The sequence below is a fragment of the Anopheles funestus genome, chromosome 2RL, assembly GCF_943734845.2.
Source record: "Anopheles funestus chromosome 2RL, idAnoFuneDA-416_04, whole genome shotgun sequence".
Taxonomy (NCBI): Eukaryota; Metazoa; Arthropoda; class Insecta; order Diptera; family Culicidae; genus Anopheles; species Anopheles funestus.
This window is the reverse complement of record NC_064598.1, coordinates 79,580,542-79,599,701: the sequence shown is the minus strand read 5'-3', so window position 1 is coordinate 79,599,701 and position 19,160 is coordinate 79,580,542. Positions and strand designations below refer to the sequence as shown.

The 19,160-nt window shown below is 42.2% G+C and overlaps 1 protein-coding gene across 10 annotated transcripts in view; it reads left to right on the top strand.

Moving 5' to 3' along the window:
- Positions 1-19,160, top strand: part of LOC125762658 (zinc finger protein ush) — a 146,978-nt gene that overhangs the window by 67,651 nt on the left and 60,167 nt on the right. Inside the window, exons 1-3 of one of the 10 annotated variants that reach the window (XM_049425032.1) lie at positions 1,578-3,379; positions 4,530-5,278; positions 10,501-18,800. In XM_049425032.1, the coding sequence (XP_049280989.1) occupies positions 18,686-18,800 (115 nt within the window). In that variant the 5' untranslated portion in view covers positions 1,578-3,379; positions 4,530-5,278; positions 10,501-18,685. Of the gene's footprint in view, positions 1-1,577; positions 3,380-3,413; positions 3,631-4,529; positions 5,279-10,500; positions 18,801-19,160 lie in introns of those variants that run through there. The other 9 variants (XM_049425028.1, XM_049425026.1, XM_049425025.1 and 6 more) reach the window with 9 other exon arrangements.

The window sequence follows — 19,160 nt, the reverse complement described above, 5'->3', positions numbered from 1 at the left end:
GCCTCCCCTTCACAACAAAGGCAACCAACAAAAGCCAAAAACCAGAACTTGAGGGTAGAAACGCGGGCGCATTCCGCTTATCGCGTCCCGGCTATCTCAGTCCATTTCCTCCGCGCGGCCGGGCGTATAAAAATTTTATCGATAAATAAAATCTAATCAGCACTCTCGGATCGGTCTTTCGGTCCGGGTCTCTCGCTCCGCTTTGCCGCGCACTCGCTGTTTTGTTTTCGGTAACCAGGCACCGCACATACGGATGGGAAATGAAGATTTAGCAGACGGGCGTCAAGCGAAGAAGGGCAAAGCGAAGGGGCAGAACTACCCTTACTCATACCCGACTGTTTTCTGCCAGATCCGTTGTGCTCGGTTGTGCCGCTTCGATGGCCAGCAGCAGCAGCAGCAGCATCAGCTTCACAGTTTATCTCAGTTTGTATGTGTGTCTGTACACTATTCCGCTTTGTATCGGTCGTTGGTAACGAGTTTTTTTTACCCCTCTTATTCAGCTCTCTCATGGCTAACCTTGATCGTTATCAGTCAGCTCGCGTCGTCCGCCTTCTCACTTCGAAACGGTCGTCATTTCTCACTTGCTTCTCATGCTCCTCATCCTCGGCAGATCACTCTCCCGTTATTTGCGTCTATGCTTTTCATTCTCGCAGCAGGTGTGCGTATACCTGCACAATGCAAGACTGTGCTTGAGCGCGCGCGTATGTGTGTGTGTGTGGGTGTGCTGGATGTAGGCGCTTATCAGCAGCGCGCGATCGACGCTATTTTCCCTTATCCAAAAACCATTCCATCCAATTCCTTATTCCTCCACCATCTCGTTCTAACGCGTTCGGGGTAAAGCGATGTAAAGTGGCGAAGACAAAATGCTCACTCTCAGCCGCCTCCTGCAGTGTGTTAAGTAATCTTTCAATTTCCTCCATTCCCTCGTTCCATCCATCTTCGCGCCTTTTGTGCGGGGAAGATTTCTTCGTTCCCAACACAGAACCGACCCTTGGTTTCTGGTGCGTTTTCTCTTCCACAAGGACGGACAAGAGACGGACAGTAAAAGAAAAGACAGAAGAGAAAAAAACAATTCCTTCATTCGAAAAACACAGATAACACACTTAAACCGCCCGTACTCCTTTCCGTGCTGTTGTGGCTGTGTGAGTGCGTTTCGTTTGTTTTCTTTCCGTTCCTTCCGAACGTTCAGTTTCTGTTCCGAGCTGATTCTAAACATTAATGTGTATGTCCTGCTATAGCCGTTCTAAGCCAGTGCCAGCATTGCGTTATCTTACCGACGATGGAGACGGTGGCGGCGGCTGTGGGTCACAAGCGTTCGTCGCCAGACATTAGATAAGGAAGAAGACAAGCGGCGAAACGAAACAAAAAACCACTCACTCAAAGAATACGACAATACATTCCAGTAAGTTCCCGCCGGTTGGGTCTCGGTTTCGGCAACAATGTTCCAATATCCTTGGACGGCCACCGCTGGAGACAAATGTACACGATCGATAAGCAAAAACCTTTCGAGCAGAAGATGATTTGATTCGTTTGTCTTTCACTCTCTCGCTCGGTTTTGTTATCAAAAAGCCAGCTCGAGCCGTTGGAATGTCATATTTTAGGGGATAATACCCACACGGACAGATGATGTTTGATGTCTGTGTTTTTGTTTTGATGTTGCTTTTTTATGCTCTTTCTTCAATTCTTTCTAGCATGAGTCATAAAGATCCACTTAGGAGAAGATTAACCATTAAAGGGACCATTGCTCATTCATTGTCGGGATATTTGAAAAAAAACAGAAGACAAAAATTGACTACAAATGCCTCATTTACAAGATGTTTTGCTGAAAGTATTTTTCGACGGAAAATTGCTCTTTCTGGAGGAAAGGCACTGAAACTAATGCCAATCCCTCCTCTGGGAACCCGTTATAAACATGCTTCCGGTTTATTTTTGCAGTGTTTATCAAACTATTTATAAACAGCATTGTGCTGCCGAAAGATAAGCAAAAGCCCTTATCAACAACGACTGATCTAATAATGGTCACATACCGTGTGTAGATACGACACGACACGGTAGAAACAACCAACAAAAACCATGGCGCGGTGTAGGGACCCGACCTTCTCTGATTGGATTTGAAAAATAAAGTTAATTCCCTGCTAATGTGATGCACCCTTCAAATTCGTTTCGTTTTGATTTAATCTCTCGCTAGAAAAGTCACTTTCGTGATATCCTTTTTCACAACCGAACCATTAGGGATTAGCAAGGATGGTACTAGATCATGACGTCCTAGTTTGTGTGGACACGTACGAAAGATGCGCACCAGAACCGTGAGCACCCCACTGATATTCCATCACTCGTCATTAGAGTCGGCCGTCGGGAAAGATCTCACCGTGGAATCGCGAGGGGAAGCGGCGAACCCTATACGTAAAAGTGCAACTTTGTCACCGGACACGTGCCGGTTTCGCCAGGTTCGTGTGATCACCCTTATCACTTGCACACATCTGCTGCCTCGCTGACCTTTATCATTTGCTGGTGGTGAGAAAAGGGTGAGAAAATCCTTTCCGTGTGTTTCCTGTTTATTTTTTTTGGTTTTGCTTTGTATCCTTTGATATCGCCTCTCCCGTTGCTTAGTTTTATTTCGTACACCAGCAATCGCTTTTCTCTCTTTTCCACACCGATCAGCTCACTCGCTTGCACACATGCTCTGACTCACACATCTAGTTATCCGGAATGTTATCCTTCTATTCATAAAATTCACCGAACGAGAATGGTGAGCGTAAGCAGCTGATGTTGCTCACGCTTGGTTATCGTCCGTTCACGTTCACTCTCTCGTTCTCTCTCTCTCTTTTTCTCTGTTTACATCGAATGTATGTGCGCGTACGAAAGTTGCCATCAGCCGCAGCATGGCCGTTTTGTTGGAAAGCGTGCGTTTTTCAGTTACGTTTCACTCTCCCAGAGAGCCGCACCTGCACCTTGACGAGGAGCGCGATTTTTGTTCCATTCTCGACGGTCATGATCCATGTGCTTTTGGGAAGGTTGTTTGATGCAACTTTAACGCGCGCGACTGTGTGTGTGTGTATTTAGCGTGATTGTTTTACCTTTTGCGTTTGGTGAGCACTGCTGTGATGAGCGTTATCATACGATCTACCTGCATGTCACCGGTGTGATGTGTCGCTGCTGATAAAGTGAATAGTGAGCGATGTGTTTGAGTGTTTTTTTGCTTTCATTTTGTCATATTCTTTTGTTTAAAGTCGTGTCCAAGTGTTGCAAAGCGATGTGAATTAAAAAGCGATCCCAAAAAGTATTCTTATTAAGAAAAAAAGTGTCCGAATTCGTTATGCTTGGCGGCAGCGGTGATTATCGCATCAGTATGTTTGTTGGTCAGCTTCAGTTGTTGTGGGTGTGTACGGTAAACATACAAAACACGCATACAAAACCCCGGTAAACACACGAATGCTATCGGGACGACGAAATCAGACGTCGCACATGCGAATATGGCCATGGTGAGATAGCGTTATAGCATCCCAAAAAACCCCAACCATCGCGCGAATCGCCACCGTTTTCTCGCCCTCATCGTTGTGTGATATTTGTTTGGAAGAAACGATATGTATGTGTGTGCGCTCGCGAAGGTGGGTGTACGTTATGCGGAAGGTGACAGAAAATCGATCCAAACCCGATAACAATCGACACAGGCTCACGGTTAGCTCACTATACCGCTCGCACCCGTCTCGCTCACCTCGTAGTGAGCAGAACGTGACGGCGTGAGCAAGCGGCGTTCCTCACTGCACACTCACTCAACTTCACCGCGCGGCGTGTTTTGGGATGGTTGGTCGGACCGTGCTCTGGCGGCTCTGCTTGTCAGCTGTGTGTGTTTGTGTGTATGCGCTTGTGGTCTCTTGGCTCTGTGGCTTATCGCACAGCAATCTATTGCTCTGTGGGACGACCGGTATCGGGCCGGCATTAATATTGTACGTATCGGCAAGTAAATTGTATTTTACGTGCTCTGCACCCCTTTCGGAGTGGCGGGGCGGACAGAGGCAGCAATTGTGAATAATGCTGTAGCGAATGTGGAGATGAATGCGCACTAAGCGAACATTGTACAGTACGGTTGACCATACTGGATGTTAACCAGACGCGGTTTAAAATTGAACCGGATGGTATTCGTTGCTGTGTTACCGTTGATTTAATTTTGCCGGCCATTTGTTTCATAAACACTTCATTTTTTATTGTACAATTTATTTTAGAAGTTAGTTACTTAAATCTTTAATGGATGGTTGTTTCTTTAAAGTTTGTATTTAAAAAATAAGTATGGAAAACTCACCCAAATGATTTAAGAATTATCATTAAGAATTATCATAGAATAATCTGAAAATGTAACTTCTCACTTGTACAATTTCTCACTATGATCTTTCTGACTGAGTGAGTTGAACGAGCTGCAATAGTGAGAATAAGAGAAGAGCGCTCACAACGGTAGTTCACGTCGTTATGACGTTTAAAATTCGATTAAAGTCATTTGAAAACATTACAATAATTTATGCTTTTGTTTATAGCACCTAGCGCTAGTGATTATGGTAGTAATTGATCGCAAAGTGAAGGAAAGTGCTGCACACAGTGAAATTGTGTTTACCAAAAAGTGTATTTGATGCAGTGTTAAATAAATAGCACGCAGTGGAATGTGCCGTTTCGTGTGCCCGTTTGGTATATGTTTGAATTGATACAAAATGAAAATAAAAATTGTTCAATAAAAATACATCTTCGGTGTGGGCGTGCACGTGTGCCAATATTTGTGATACGCCGGTTAAGCTTCGCGCACTCAACATCAACAATCGAACGTGCGAAAACATCAGACAAACGGAAGAGAAAAATCATCACATCCCAAAACTCCTTTTTCTCCTGTACCGCGTATCCTTGTTGGGGCTTTAGAAGTGATGAAAAAAAAGTAGTAGAACAAAAAACTTCATTTCCAACAAAAGGTGGAGAAACTCCAACATCCCAACAACGGTGGAGTCCAGAAGAAGAAAAAAAGGAAACTGCTACCAATGCTTTCGATGTTGTGAAATCAAATAAAAATCCTTATAAAAAATCAAATCCCGCTCCTGCTGCAACCATTTGAGAGATGTGAAATATTTGCCCAATTCGGGTTGCAACTCTTCGCATTTGGTTTCCACCACTCCGAACCTATCCGGTGGGGTTGGGACACGGTTGAGGGAAACCTGGACAACAGTAAACAATTCGTTCGACACCCGAATGCAGCTCGGCATGACTATCGAATGCTACGCAATTATGGCAACAGGCATGGGTAAGTAAAGTCAAGGGAAAACGACGAGGTATAAAAACATCACTCGAACGTTGTGTCTCCACTATTGTTCAACCAGTATCCTTTTGTGTTTTTTATAGGGCTTTTGCTTCAAACCGGAGAGCAACTGCCCTGTTCCTACAGGGTGTGTAGTGTTTTTAGTGTCGGTTTATTGTTTCGCAATTTAGATATTTATTTACCTTCTTTTTTTGTTGTTGTTTATTTACGTTACCGGGTGGTATTTATGCGCCTTTTGTTGGTTTATGGTCGCTTCTACCACCGTTCAATCGGGCCCGGTAGCATCGATTCCAGTTGTCACGGTTTTATTTTCATTAATCCGCAATAGTTTTCGGTGTGTTAAACGTGCCTCAGCTGACCGGGTGGTTCGATTTTTTTTCTGGCACTTGAGTTATGGCTGTTGGGCCCCTTTTTGGGAGAGTGTTTTATTGGGACTAAAGCACACAAAAAACATTCTCCCAACCAAATGCACAAATTTGGTAAAAAAACCCCTTTCCACACGGACCACACTTATTAGCGTGGTACTGTTTTTGTGTGTTTCATCGTTTTTTTTTGTGTGCAGCGAGTTCGGTACATATTTTATCCCTATCCCCGACGAACTACGATTCACGATGGGTACAGAGTGTATTTTTATAACTAAATTGTCACTATTATGTTTTCACGCAGGCTTTGTTCCCTTCCAACGTTTGACGCTTGATGATAAATAAAAATTTATGTTTCACGTACGACCGAACGAACAGCGTTAGGGCTATTATTTTTTTTACAAAATAAATCAACCAAATATAGATATACAAGTGAACAATTCTCCTGTGTGTAAACCAAAAAAACCGGTTTCAATATTATTTCCTTTCAATAAATTTTGCACACTGAATGAATATATTTTTGTTTTGCAAAATCCTTAAATGTCGTACAAATAGAAGCTTCTAAAAAAGGATTAAAATGCCTGCAAAGCGTTTTGTTTATGGATTGAAAACAAAACATCAGCCATTCCTAACCGGTGCCGTGCATCGCAGTACTTCGACGACATCCACACGAACCATCTCTCCCGGTAATCGGTGGCTTTTAATCAGCAGAGGCTCGCTTTTCTAGGGCCTTGAGTATAATTCAATTCCATTCGGAAGCGTTATCTCACAGCCCATCCGCTTTGATAGCGGCCGATAACGAACAGCGAGCTCGGTCGTTATCTTTCACCCCTATCCCCAGCATGGGATGGGATGTAAACGGATAAGAAAATTTCGCTAAAGCTTCCCTATCGGGTGTAATTCGTGCGCTTTAAATAGGCTAAGTGGGTTTGGCCGATGCTATCTTATCGGATGTCGTTCGGTGGAATGGAATGGAACCGTTACCAGGAGTTAAAACACTGTCCCGCCTTCATCCCCATTTGAGGGTGTCCCTTTCTTGCACTGTTTTGGTTAGAATTTATTTAATTTCCTATTAACCAATCGATAATGAGAGTGGTTTGTTCTGTGTCTTTAGAGGAAAATTAATTAAACCCCACGACAATGCCTGCAACTTACGCTTCAAAAACCTCACACATTAAGCTAAAAACGAGCAAAAAGCGATGAAACAATTTTGAAGCAACAAATAAGCTTATCGTTCCGAATAAACCATACGAGAGCTGTTAGTCATGAGCACGCGGAGTACTTTAATTTCTATTTCAAGAAAAAAAAATGAAAATGACTTCATTCTGTTACTTGGCATACAAAATGCAGATGGGTTTTTGCTCCGTTTGCTTATCGGGTTTTGAAAAACCTCGCGATAATAAGTGTACTCGCTGTTGGGTGACAGTTAGTAAGAATGCTAATGTACGCGCACAGTACCGATAACGACGGCTCTAGAACGTTTTTGTGCTGTATCGCCGAACAACCGAACCGGTTGTACTCCATTAGCACCCGTTGGTGTGGCGCAATGGAACTATATGAAGCTAAAGTAACCGAAGCGGGTCATCACGTGATAAACAATATTTTACATTTTCTACCTCTCAAAAGCATATACGCACCCAAGGTGTGTGTGTGAATGTGTGAGAGTTATTCTGCACACCAGCTTAACCCCCTTTTTTGGCACAGCGTTTACGTTAAAGAAATGGATTAAAATTATTTACAAACATAAAACCTGTACCACGGCCACAAAGCGATACAACTGGTGCGTTATTTCCTCGTTCGTGATTTTTCACCCGATCGCGTGCAGGGGGTTGATAAGAATTTTCCCCGCCCTGTTTCTTGGGGGAAGCACAAAATTCCCTTTTCCCCCCCTTCGTACTCCGATGTGATAGCAATCGCTTGCCACATTGCCATTGGCACTTTGGGCACTTTTGTTTTGCCGTTTTTTTTTTGTTGCTTCCCTTCATCTTGCACACCCAAAAGCAATGCGACAAGCAACAAGAAAAGAAAATGCAAAAATAAACAAACAACCAAAAAAAGAAGCATTTCTTTGCCGCAGGGAAAGCTTTCCACTCTTTCTCCACTCACCACAGTGCAGTAAGGATAAGCACCGATATCAATGGCTATAAAAAGTGAATTAAGGTCCTGTCGAATCACTCGCGATTTTCCCGCTTACCCCATTTTCCGTTTTGTATGTGTGTGTGGGGTTTTTTTCCGACGTTAATCGTCATAATCATACGCGAGCGTGTGTGGGGGATCTTTTGTTTTCCCGGCAGGAAAGTGAGAAAAGCAGGAAAAGGGGTTTTTGGTGAGTGTTTTCCATGTGATAATCATGTGTTTAATTATAATTGCTAGCGGGCTGTTTGCGAAATTTGCATGCCAACTTTCTTATACTTGTCGTGTGCCGTTCGGTCCGTTGTTCCATCCGCCAGGCCAGTCTGGGGAACGGGGGAAACGCACACGGGGTGGATAAGTGTTGTAAAAGGATTGCAAGGAAAGCAATTTTTTATCGCACACTCGGTACCATTTTAATCAGCCAGTCAGAAGTGTGTGTGTGTGTTTGTACGTGTGCGCATGTATGCTTCTACACTGCGGCACGGCTTTGAAGGACTCGGTCGGTGTTGATTTTGTTACTTCCCATGTTACTGCCCTCGAGAAATGCGTCGTTTTCTCTACCCATACCTTCGGAAAATGGTCGCAGAGTAATGAGGAATAAAAAGACGGAAAATGAGTGGTACCGGTGTTGTGTGTGTGTGTGTTGTTGCACGCGGTGCTTTATCGTGCGGTGCGTGGTACGATGGAGCCGTTTGGTGCCATTTTTCCTTTTGCAAGATAAGATTTAAATTATATTGTTTTTCTTTTTTTCTTTTCTCCTTTCCCTCCAACTTTTCCACCATTTAGCAGCCTTGTTGCTTTCCATTTGGTTATCGCGATTTCCTTGTGACTCGCCTGTTTCGCTCTGACTTTGGGAAAAAACTGAATAGAAAAAAAATATCAAAGTTTGCTTCATTCACGCACATGTAACTCGCAATATAAAGCTGTTTTGCTCGCGCGTAAAGAATGCGGATAGGATGTGGTGCAATGGAATGAAATAGAAAATGAAACAAACAAAAAACAAAACACACACCTTGCACGTCACACTGTGGCGGAATCGGATTCGATCAAGCACCACCAACCATCAGGATATGGATGCGAGAAATGCGGCAATTACTATCGCTAGTCCATAAACCTTATCCGTAGGGCTGTGTACCGGGTCAGCCATGCCATCGCCAGGGAAAAAGGGTGTACCGTGTTTGTGTGCAAAGCGACAACAGAAAAAAAAACCATCAAGGGTAGTAGAAGAATTTTAAATGGATCTCATAAATCGAGACGCGCCAGCACACACCACAACGGGTTTGGTGTGGCCGTAGATTTGTGTGCGTGTTTTTGTTTTTAAAGTGAGAAAGTGGAAAGCTTTTTTGAGGGGAAAGAATGAAAAATAAATGAACGCGGGTAAATTACCCCAAAAACATACAATGAGGGTATTTTAGGTATTTAAGGGAAAGGATGAAACCCCACTGTGGATGGGGCAAAGTAGATGAAGGAACGGTTTTACCTTTACCATTCAATGAAATTGTGCAGCTCGAGGTTTTACCTGTTTGCATTTGCAACAAAAACAATTTAAAAACGCAAATAAAATTAATTCAAATACTTACAATGATTATAATTTTAATGAAATGTGTTAATTAAATGATTTATTCATTTGTTAATTTAAAACCTTTTTTTATTAAAACTTTATGCATTATTTTTGTATTTATTCGCCATAAAGCAAGGAAGTGAAATGTACCAACACATACAGCAAAACTTTTATTTTGCTTCCATTTTACCATTACCACAATGCTCACCAATGGCTCTGATGTCCATCACCGCCATCATTCAAATGAATATCAGATTAATGGATGCCACAGGGAGGAATAGAAGCCATAAGAGAACAAGAGCAACCCGAATGGCCCGCCGGCTATCTCGCGCGCGCGCGTACCGTTACGATAAGATAAAGGGTTTATTTTTTTTTGGTTTTGGTTTTGGTTTGTATCATCCTTTTCATACGTTTTCTTTAAACTTTACTGCTCCGGGGATATCCCTTCATCAAACGGTTTGGATAGGAAGTGGAAGAACCGGGAAGGGCACAGATGTGTAAAAAAGGGGTAAATGATCCACCAACGCATCACCATTGCGAAAGGATACTGTTTGGGCAATATAAACATCAGGGGATAACGCAAAAACACACACACACATCATTGCTCTTTTTTATCGTGTGACCATTTTGCATGTGCCCGCGCCTCCATTGTATCATTCAGCATAAATTTAATGTGTTAAAAAAAAGAACAAAATGGGTGCCTTTTTCGTTGTTTATATTTACTTTCAACTTTCAATGTTGGTTGTTAACGATTCTGATAACGAATTCACCCTTCTTTTCAGTTTTTCAATACACAATACGCATGATGAAACTGATGAAATTCACAATTGCGCTCATAATCCCGTGGCGCCCTCTATTGATCGTTACCGCGTACTACCGCGCGGGTTGTAAAAATGGCGGGAAATTGTGAGTGGTGAGTGTTCACGTGTGAGATCTGAGTGGTGAGATAAACCTGTTTGGTGCGATATACGTAAGCGACGAATACATATAATCTCAATGTGAGGATAAAAATGGGATTTGTTGATATTTTGTTTGGGATTATGTTGAGATCTACGCCAATATCTTAGAATAGTACATACAAATTATATAAAAAAACAATGTATCCAAAAATTAAAATTTCTAAACTTGCATTTTTTTCTTTCTATTTATAGGTAAGTCACCAAATTCATCTTCATCGTTCTGTTTCGCAGACGAGCGCATAAGAAATATCCGGCAAGTTATTTTTTTTTTTAAATTATATTTTCATGATATTCTTTAATACCTGAACTACTTAATGTTTTCAGCGTTTTTTTTTAATTTCTTGGTGATTATGTTGGAAACAATTTCAACACCAATCTAAAGAGTTGAGTTATGTTTTCAATATTTTTTAACCGCAAAAATAATTATGATTAGAAGGATCCAGCCTTTCAGTCAAAATGTCAAATATGGCAGTTCTCCTCGAGATATACCTTTAAAAAAAAACAAACCCATTTACAATTAGATAATGGTTCGTTGTTTTTTTTTAAATAAACAACTTACTTTGCACTCGTATTTATCAACATACAGCAACACTTGGCAAGCTAAACGGTTGCCTTTTGGTGTTGTTGGTTTTTCGCCAACCCCATTTTAATCGCCACCAATTGAATCTACTTAGTCGTAAGTACGGACGGACCGGGACAATCATACGCCAAGTGCATCTAAACTATCGGCTTATCTTTACGCTTCACCTGCGCTCAAAACCCGCATTCCAATTCGCCCCAAACCCGGCTTTTGGAGTAGGTTACACGGGTGGACGAGTGGAGGTTTGTTAGTGTTCTGCAGAAACGCTGCACTTATCATCAACACTTTATCATTTCGTTCGTGGTGTGGGACACTGTATGTAAAACAGGCGCTGATGGTATTTTTGCATTTAGACACTGGGTGTGTTTTGTTTTTTTTTTCTCGCACACGTGGTCGCTTCACTTTTATTGCTTCACTTATTTTGCATTCCCGTTGCGCGAGTTTTTTTTCTTTGGTTGTTGTTTTGTTTCCGCTTTACCTTCTTTCGGATACCTCGGCCGCTTATCACGTGGGAAGCTAGTCAAACGCGAAGGCACTTCGTAAAATAGTGCCCTCCGTTCTTTCCCTCTTTCCATGTGTGCAACCCCTCCCCCGGGTGATATGTGCTGCACACTGAGGTGTATTTTTGTGAATGTGTGTGAGTATATTTTATATTATTATTTTTTATTTCTGTGCACCGTTGTGTGCACAAGCGCGCGCTTTTTTAACGACTGGCACACTATCGCTACTCCACAAAACTCTTGCCCGTCACCCAGTCGCTCGTCCTTTTTTAAATACGCGAAAAAATAACCCTTGTCAGAAAAAACCCCTTCGAAGCTGATCGCGCTTTATAATAATGGAGGTATCGCAAATGCGTAGACCAACTGCCGCTTGGTTAGCTTTGTGCTGCAACAACCCAAATTGCAAGCAAGCATCACATCGCAAAAAAAAACAAAAGCAAATGGAGAGGAATAAATTTTAAAATGATAATAATACCATCCTTACCGTTCCTTGGTGGACGGGAGCGAATGTGGGCGTAAATATTTTTTAAATAAAAACACACGTACAAAAAAACATGTTGCATGTAACGGTCGGAAGCGTTGGTACTCGCTTTGTAAGTTTTTTTGGGGTTTTTTTTATCGAAAAAAACGGGCGAGAAAATGGGGCTGATAAACAAACGTTTTCAAAAATTCCTGTTTTCCTGCAAAAAAAATTTAAAGCAGCTGCCATGTTTGTTGCGTTTAACGCGAAAGGTTTTCCCTTATTTGTGGTATTGAAAATTTATGTCACTTTTTTTCTTCATACTTGTTTCAATTTAAAAAAACGATAAAGAATTATGCTCTTTAAGTTTCTTTTTAATTATATTTTCATATTTTTCCCCACTAAATATGTTTAACGTAACAACTATATTTTCTGCATATTAAATATAAAATGGAGACGCCTGGTGTTTCACGATACGATCAATGTTCGGTCGCGTACTATAGCTAATCGGGCGCGTTCCCGAATTATTGCAAATTCTCGCTACTCAAATCGTGAACGTGATGCAACAAAATCCGTAAATAAACCAGCCAGGAAAAGATTAAACATTCGAGTTCATTATAAACCGCCTGAAGGGGGCTGGTCGAATCAAAGGTACACCTTTACCATTTTTACTAGTTTTTGTTTTGTTTCCTACAATCTGCTACTAGATTAGGGTAATATAACGAAAAAAAACAGTGCCAGCCTGGGTAACAAAAAAAAAACAATTCAAAATTTAAGTAAGTACGTGCTGCATGGTATGACTCGTATTCTCCAGCGTTGGTGAGCTTACCAGGAGTTTTTGCTTGTTATTTTATAAGCAAAAGGCGCACGATAGTTTGGCCAGTATGGTCGGTAAGATAAGAACCCGTGCTGCCGTGTGGAACAGCGTGGCGTCTAAAATAATAAAAAAAACACATCTTTTACAGTCTGCTATCCTGAACATCAACCTTAAAACGAGGCTGGAAACGCAATAGTTCTCTTTTTCGAAGTAAGCGAGGTGATGGAGGAAGTGGAAAGAGAGGAAGAATGGAAACGGTGTTTGGTGATCTTTTTTTTCGTATATAATTCCCACGCTTCTTGCAGCAATGGTCTTCGTCGGAGTGCATTTAAGGTCCCGGTGCAGTACTGTTCTTGTTTGTTCATTGGCTTTTTTATTCGTTGAGTCTATGCATTTTCCTAGTTTGGCTAATTTTTTTTACTATTATTATTTTCACCCCCTCTTTTCAATGCCATGCCTCTAGCAGCACGAACGAGACCTACTTTAGTCTTGATGTTATACTTTTTGTTTTTCTTTTTTTGGGGTTCAGTTTTTGCTTTCCGTTGATCCAAACGTTAAGCAAAGTGCAGTCTGGCACACTGCTACTTTGCTGATAAAACTGCAAACTCCCATCATTTTACTTCACGAAACAACGAACAAGCGACAAACAAACAAACAAAATGCACTCACACAAACACGCGCGTGGATACACAATTTTTGGATACGGGCAAAGCGCCGGTGCATTTCTTTATCGTGCACACGTTTTTTCGGACTTTACCTAACCGGGTAGGGTTGGGTTAGATGTTAGCTAGTTGGATGCGGACAGACGAAGCTTGAAGCTGCTTGGGTGGTCGCTTCTATACCATTCCATCGGTTCGGGCTATGTGTATTTTATTTCGTTTCCGTTCCTTATCTCACACCGTTGATTTTGAACCTCGCTCACGCAGATCACGTAATGGTTGGAGAGATGATCAAACTAAAACACGGAAGGTTACTGCTTACAAAGGCACCTTTTTCTACAGTAGACGATTTTCTGCCGGTATTCCAATGGTTTCATGAATGATGTTTGCGTATATAAATGCTATCATAGAACATAATAGAAGAATAGATTATTCTTCATTTAGGAATTTTAAAATTCTTTTCACTTTCCTTACTACACTGAACAAAAATTAAAATTGAAAAATCTTATCCGTTCGCTATCGAAAAAAAACGGAAATGATTTACAAGCGAAGTCGGAGAACACAAGAATGATTTTTTTAAATAAATTTTACTATAACTAGTAGTTTAATGTTTGATATTTTGATACTATCTAACATATTAAAAAGCGGTTCGTACCATAACTATAAAAACATGTAATCGTTTGCTAATTAAACATACTTAAAAAGAGCACTAAAAGACCAGCGTTTTTGAAAAGATTTGCAACATAAAAAAGCATATTTTCACATTTTTTTTACTACTATTGCTATATTTTCTACCTACATGAAACGGACTTCTACGTTATGAAAACGAATGCAAGAAAATACCAAAATTTAGATGTTTATATGCCATCTTTTAAAAATTAAAAAAAAATCTTTAAGGCTTTAAAATGCCTCTAGTCTAGTTAAAATGCTCTCAGTTATCCAACAATCAAGTAGTCATGATAAGATTTTGTGTATTACGATTTTTAACAATTTTAATTTTTGTTACCTCAAGCTATACATCTTTTTATTTCTCTTAAATTATGCTACAATTAAACTGGAATATTATTTAACATTGACAAATGTTGTTGCGAAGGCGATGTATTTCCTTTTTAATTTTACTACTTTGATTTTGTGCTAATCTCCTTAACTAATTAATCGTATAATTTTGTCTAAGATCTAAAGCGTTTCTTTCAATTGTTTGTCACAACAATTTGGAAATATAATCACAACATAAACTGTGTTTCTTTAACACTAGAACTACCGGACCAGTCATTTTGACTGGAACGCTTCATTTTCATCACATAATTTTTTAGGGTTAAATAATTCTAAGGTAGGTGAAACATGAGTTTCACATATATATTCTAAAGTACGATCTGCAATAAACAATAAAATATACTCTAACTCTTCGAAATTGTTTAAAAATTAACCACAAACAAAAAACGCTTAAAACGCTTGGTAGTTCTAGTGTTAAACTATCATTTTGTATATAAATGCTACAGTAGGTTTCCATTTCCTTTCCCTGGATGATGAGCGATCGGGAATGATTGCAAGTCCACGCAGCTTATTGTCAACGCTAATCAATCATACGCTGCCCATTGAAACGATTGCACACCACCAAATAGCCGCCAGGCAACTGATAATACACTCGAAACCGTATCGTCCGATAATCAGTTCACCATCACTCGAATGTTCCCTACCCCTACCGCCGATAACGGCCAATGTTGGATGCGTTTGGGTGCTGTGTTATCTCACCTGCCCTATCGAAACAAAAAAAAAAAAACCCGAACTCAGGAGTCCGATAACGGCAGCTCGCACTGTTGGCCGACTTTTGATTAGCCAGCAAACTGTGTATTGGGTAGACCAGCGGGAAGATGTTTGCTTATCTGTCACGGGGAGAGCGAATATGATGCGCCCCCCCAATCATTGAAACGTTACAAACCATGGTACATATGGAGCAGAGGGAGGAAATTGATCTGCCACGCTGATAATGGAACCATCGATATGCGTTCCGTGAACTGTCTTCGATGGGCTCACGGTTATCAATTAAACTCACCGTACAAGGTTGCCGTACAAACGATGTTCATCGTTTCGCCCATGTGAAACAAATCGATCACTTTTGAAGAATGATTGCTGATAGGCAGGATAAGTGCGTATAAGGGTTAACCATAGCGCTAGTTGTAGTCGGGAAATGGAGTCCTGTTTTACTGCTGATACACGTTTCGATATACGTAAATGGACATTAGAAGAATTGCGCTGCTCTGGAATAAGGTCCCCCCACAAACAAGAGCACTACTATATTCATATAAACTAGTTATGAACAAAGTCTGAATCGTACATAAATGCATCACCGGCATAAATATTCATATCACACCTAACGTATGTTTTGTCGCGAACTTCCCTGCCCTCTTACCTGCTTCCTCGCATGCTCGAGCCGCATATCTGAAACATTCGCCAGATGCACATTGCATACCAGGGCAGATAACAATCGACCACCAGGGACGTACGACTCCAACCACGAGCTATCGTCCGTATCCAAGTGCAAGAATCTTGCAAAACCCGGTACCCGGGCTACAACAAACGGGCATCAATCTCCGGCACTTCCGTCCGGACGAGTTCACGAAACGATAACGCACCGGGTTTACGTCCATGCGCATCGCATACCGCATGTATCGTGAGTGTTTTCCAGTTTTTTGGGGCGGGTGAAACATTCGGAGAAAGCTACGTTTCGAGGAACGTACACGAAAACGGGGTCCGACTTTGCACGCGACATCCATCGTGACACTTTGAAGCTCCCAGTGTGTCAAGATTACATCTGGTGCCTTGTTTCCAGCGGTCCAGGCAACGGACGATCACAAATTTGCCATCGAGTTCCACAGTAAACCAACAGTGACATTCCAGGCCGTGCTGCGAGAATCCGTACGCCCGAAGCTTGCCGCGTACAATGTCACAGCGTAATAGCGGCAGTAGCAGAGTTGTAGTAGTTGCGCTGCTTATCGTAAGGTTTCATTTCCGGATATGAAGTTTTATCTTTCGCTCGTACTGTTTATGTACGTTGTTCGCGTGATACGCGCTCTGCCCGGACCTCGTTTACTCTCTTCGCCGTACCGGGTAGTACCCAACCCTTCCCACCTCATGAAAGCGAGAGGTCTGATCCCATCATGCTCCTTTATTGGGACAAATGTAGCGCCAAGTGCCAACTGTGGTATACCAGACCACGTTCTCTACATCAAAAATGGTCCTATTTTGCACAGTGGCTCGTTCTTGTCCGGCTATGTGCGCTTATGCCATTTTTTGTTTGACCGTTGCATCCGCCTGCAAACAGTGGAGAGAACTCCAACACTGACGACTGAAACGGGGGCTGATATTACATGACCGATCGTAGTGACCATTGTCGATAAGCGCCGGATAGTGTTCTGACAGATGAATTTTGATTTCTGAATGCTTCTCTCGGTCCGGGATGACCATAAAACCAACGGTAGCTATGCATTGGGGACAGCCGTGTTTACTAACCTTTGAGGTTATTTTAAAATCAGAAAGTCCCATCAAATTGCTCCACAATAGGAAGGATTAATCACAAAAGGAAGAATTAATCTGAAAATTTTTGAATATCTGAGTTGATATAAAATTGATAAAATTGGAATTACTCACAAAGTCAACTCTTAATTATCAACGATATCCGTCCGCTAATCAAACAAAGAATCCATACCACCATTAATCACATCCAACACACCAGTGACAGTTTCAGACCGACATGCGAAGGTAATTGGGGGAGGGATATTGTTCGATTTGTGATCACCGTCCACCATTACCATCCGAGTTCTGGCTTCCGTTCTCGCAATCGAATCCTATTCCGGATTCGTTTGCGAAGCAACGACAGCACAAGCAGGCAAGGCCGGACTGGGCCCGTACGGCTATGTCTTATCGGCTGTTCCAATCTTTCGTGTCGCTTATCTGGACCGGCCTCTGCCACTCGAGTGGAGTTGCCTTGCCTTGGAAATAAGATTTGAGCATCGGTCTCGAGCAGAACCTAGCGGTTTGACTCATGGGCCAGACAGGAAGAAAGAAAGAGACCTCGTCCGAACGGACGAAGGGAAACGAACAAAGTGGAAAGGAACTGTTAATAACGTTCCATGTTTGACTAGCGATAAAGTTATGATGAATATTTTTCGCTTATCTTCGATATCGCGCCAGTTCGCTTGGCCGACTAGCCCTAGCCTCTGTCGTTCATGGATCGCGAGGGACGCGCACAGTCCACGGAAGTAAGGTGTTCGCGCGTCCGGTTTTCTTTGCCTACCATCGGTTTCTTCACCGTGCTTTTTGGGGTATCACCTTTTAGTGCCTTATCTAGTGTCCGCCGATGAGAGTGTGCAGGGCTCTTAGCTACCTATGCGATTGGATTCTCTTCAGCTCGGACGCACGTTTGTGGGGACATATTAGGAGCGCCTCCGGGGGCTGTAGATATAGACCCACTGATAGGAGTGTACATTTACATACCGGTACACTGGGCAAAAGGAGCACGGGCAGGGAGGTGATAGGTGGAAATCCAATGGGCCAATGTGGTTCTGATAAGACTCGCCCATACATTTCGTATTGGCATTGGCGGCTGAAGAAGACGTTTTGGACGATAGGTTTGACGATCACCTTCGCCACCATGTGCAGCCGTACGATGTCTAAGAATACTGGATGGGAACCGGGGTGCTGGTGAGGCGGGGTAAGGTGTCCAAATATAGCTTCATACCCATATCTCTAGCGCTCGTTATCGGAGGAGCGGATCTAGCGAGGGGTACTGCTTGCTGGGCCCTTCAAATCAACAAACCAATCTCTACACCCGGACCGTCCATTCGTGCGCCGGCCTGGCCATCCAGATGCGAGGATGGCTCTTTTCTTATCTTCGCGCAATTCGATTATATCTCAATCCTGGCGGTTGTAGTGGAGTGCAAGGGGCCAACAAGATGTTCATGCCCCGGCTCGTCTGTCGCTGTAGTGCTTGCGATATGCAGTGTGAATGGTACACGGGGCGGTGGCCAACCGGGTTCAGTCGCAGAGTGACTCGCACCGCGATAACAACGCACTGTTGTGCTGTCTGTGAAGCATTTTGTAACGCACAACTAGTGAAAACCTTTTTTTAGCTGCTCGGGAGTGGTTTGAAGTGTCTCTGTATGTGTGTGTGTGTGTTTCTAAAAAGATTTAAAGTTTTAATGAAGTATGTGATTATCTAAGTCTTACAACAAAATTTTAGTTAATTAAACCTTTGACGCTCTGTCAAAGTAAAGTGCACTATGTCAATGTGGTAAAAGTGTTTAAAAAAAGCGATAAAAATTTTAAAGTGATTTAAAGTGTCTCGTAGCCTATTTGCCGTGAATGTTCGTGTGTTCCATATATCCGCATAACCGCCACCGACCAGTGATAGACGGCCACCAAATGCATCCCAAGCTGTACGAGCTGTTACGCTCGAGAAGCACGAAGATCATGCTCGGTAAGTGCGAAAGATTGCTCTCAAGATTGAGATGTACCCGGGCCTTATGATGGTAGGCTTACCTTATCATTGGTTCCACTGATAACGCGTCTCGTGCATCGTTATCAAACGACTCGGCTATTACAAGGCTAGAGATTCCGGAGAGCGTAAAACAATTGATATCATTTGCTGAGATTTTGCTGATGTTATCGATTTTATAATATGCTTGAAGAGGAATTTCTTTCGAGAAACTCGAACGATGGAAAGTGACAGCATTTATATTTCCTTTGTGATGAAGAAAATTTACTGAACCCAGACCAGCACGGTTGTTGTACAAACACATTTTCATCCCAATGCTAGGTCGTCAAATATTCTTCCATA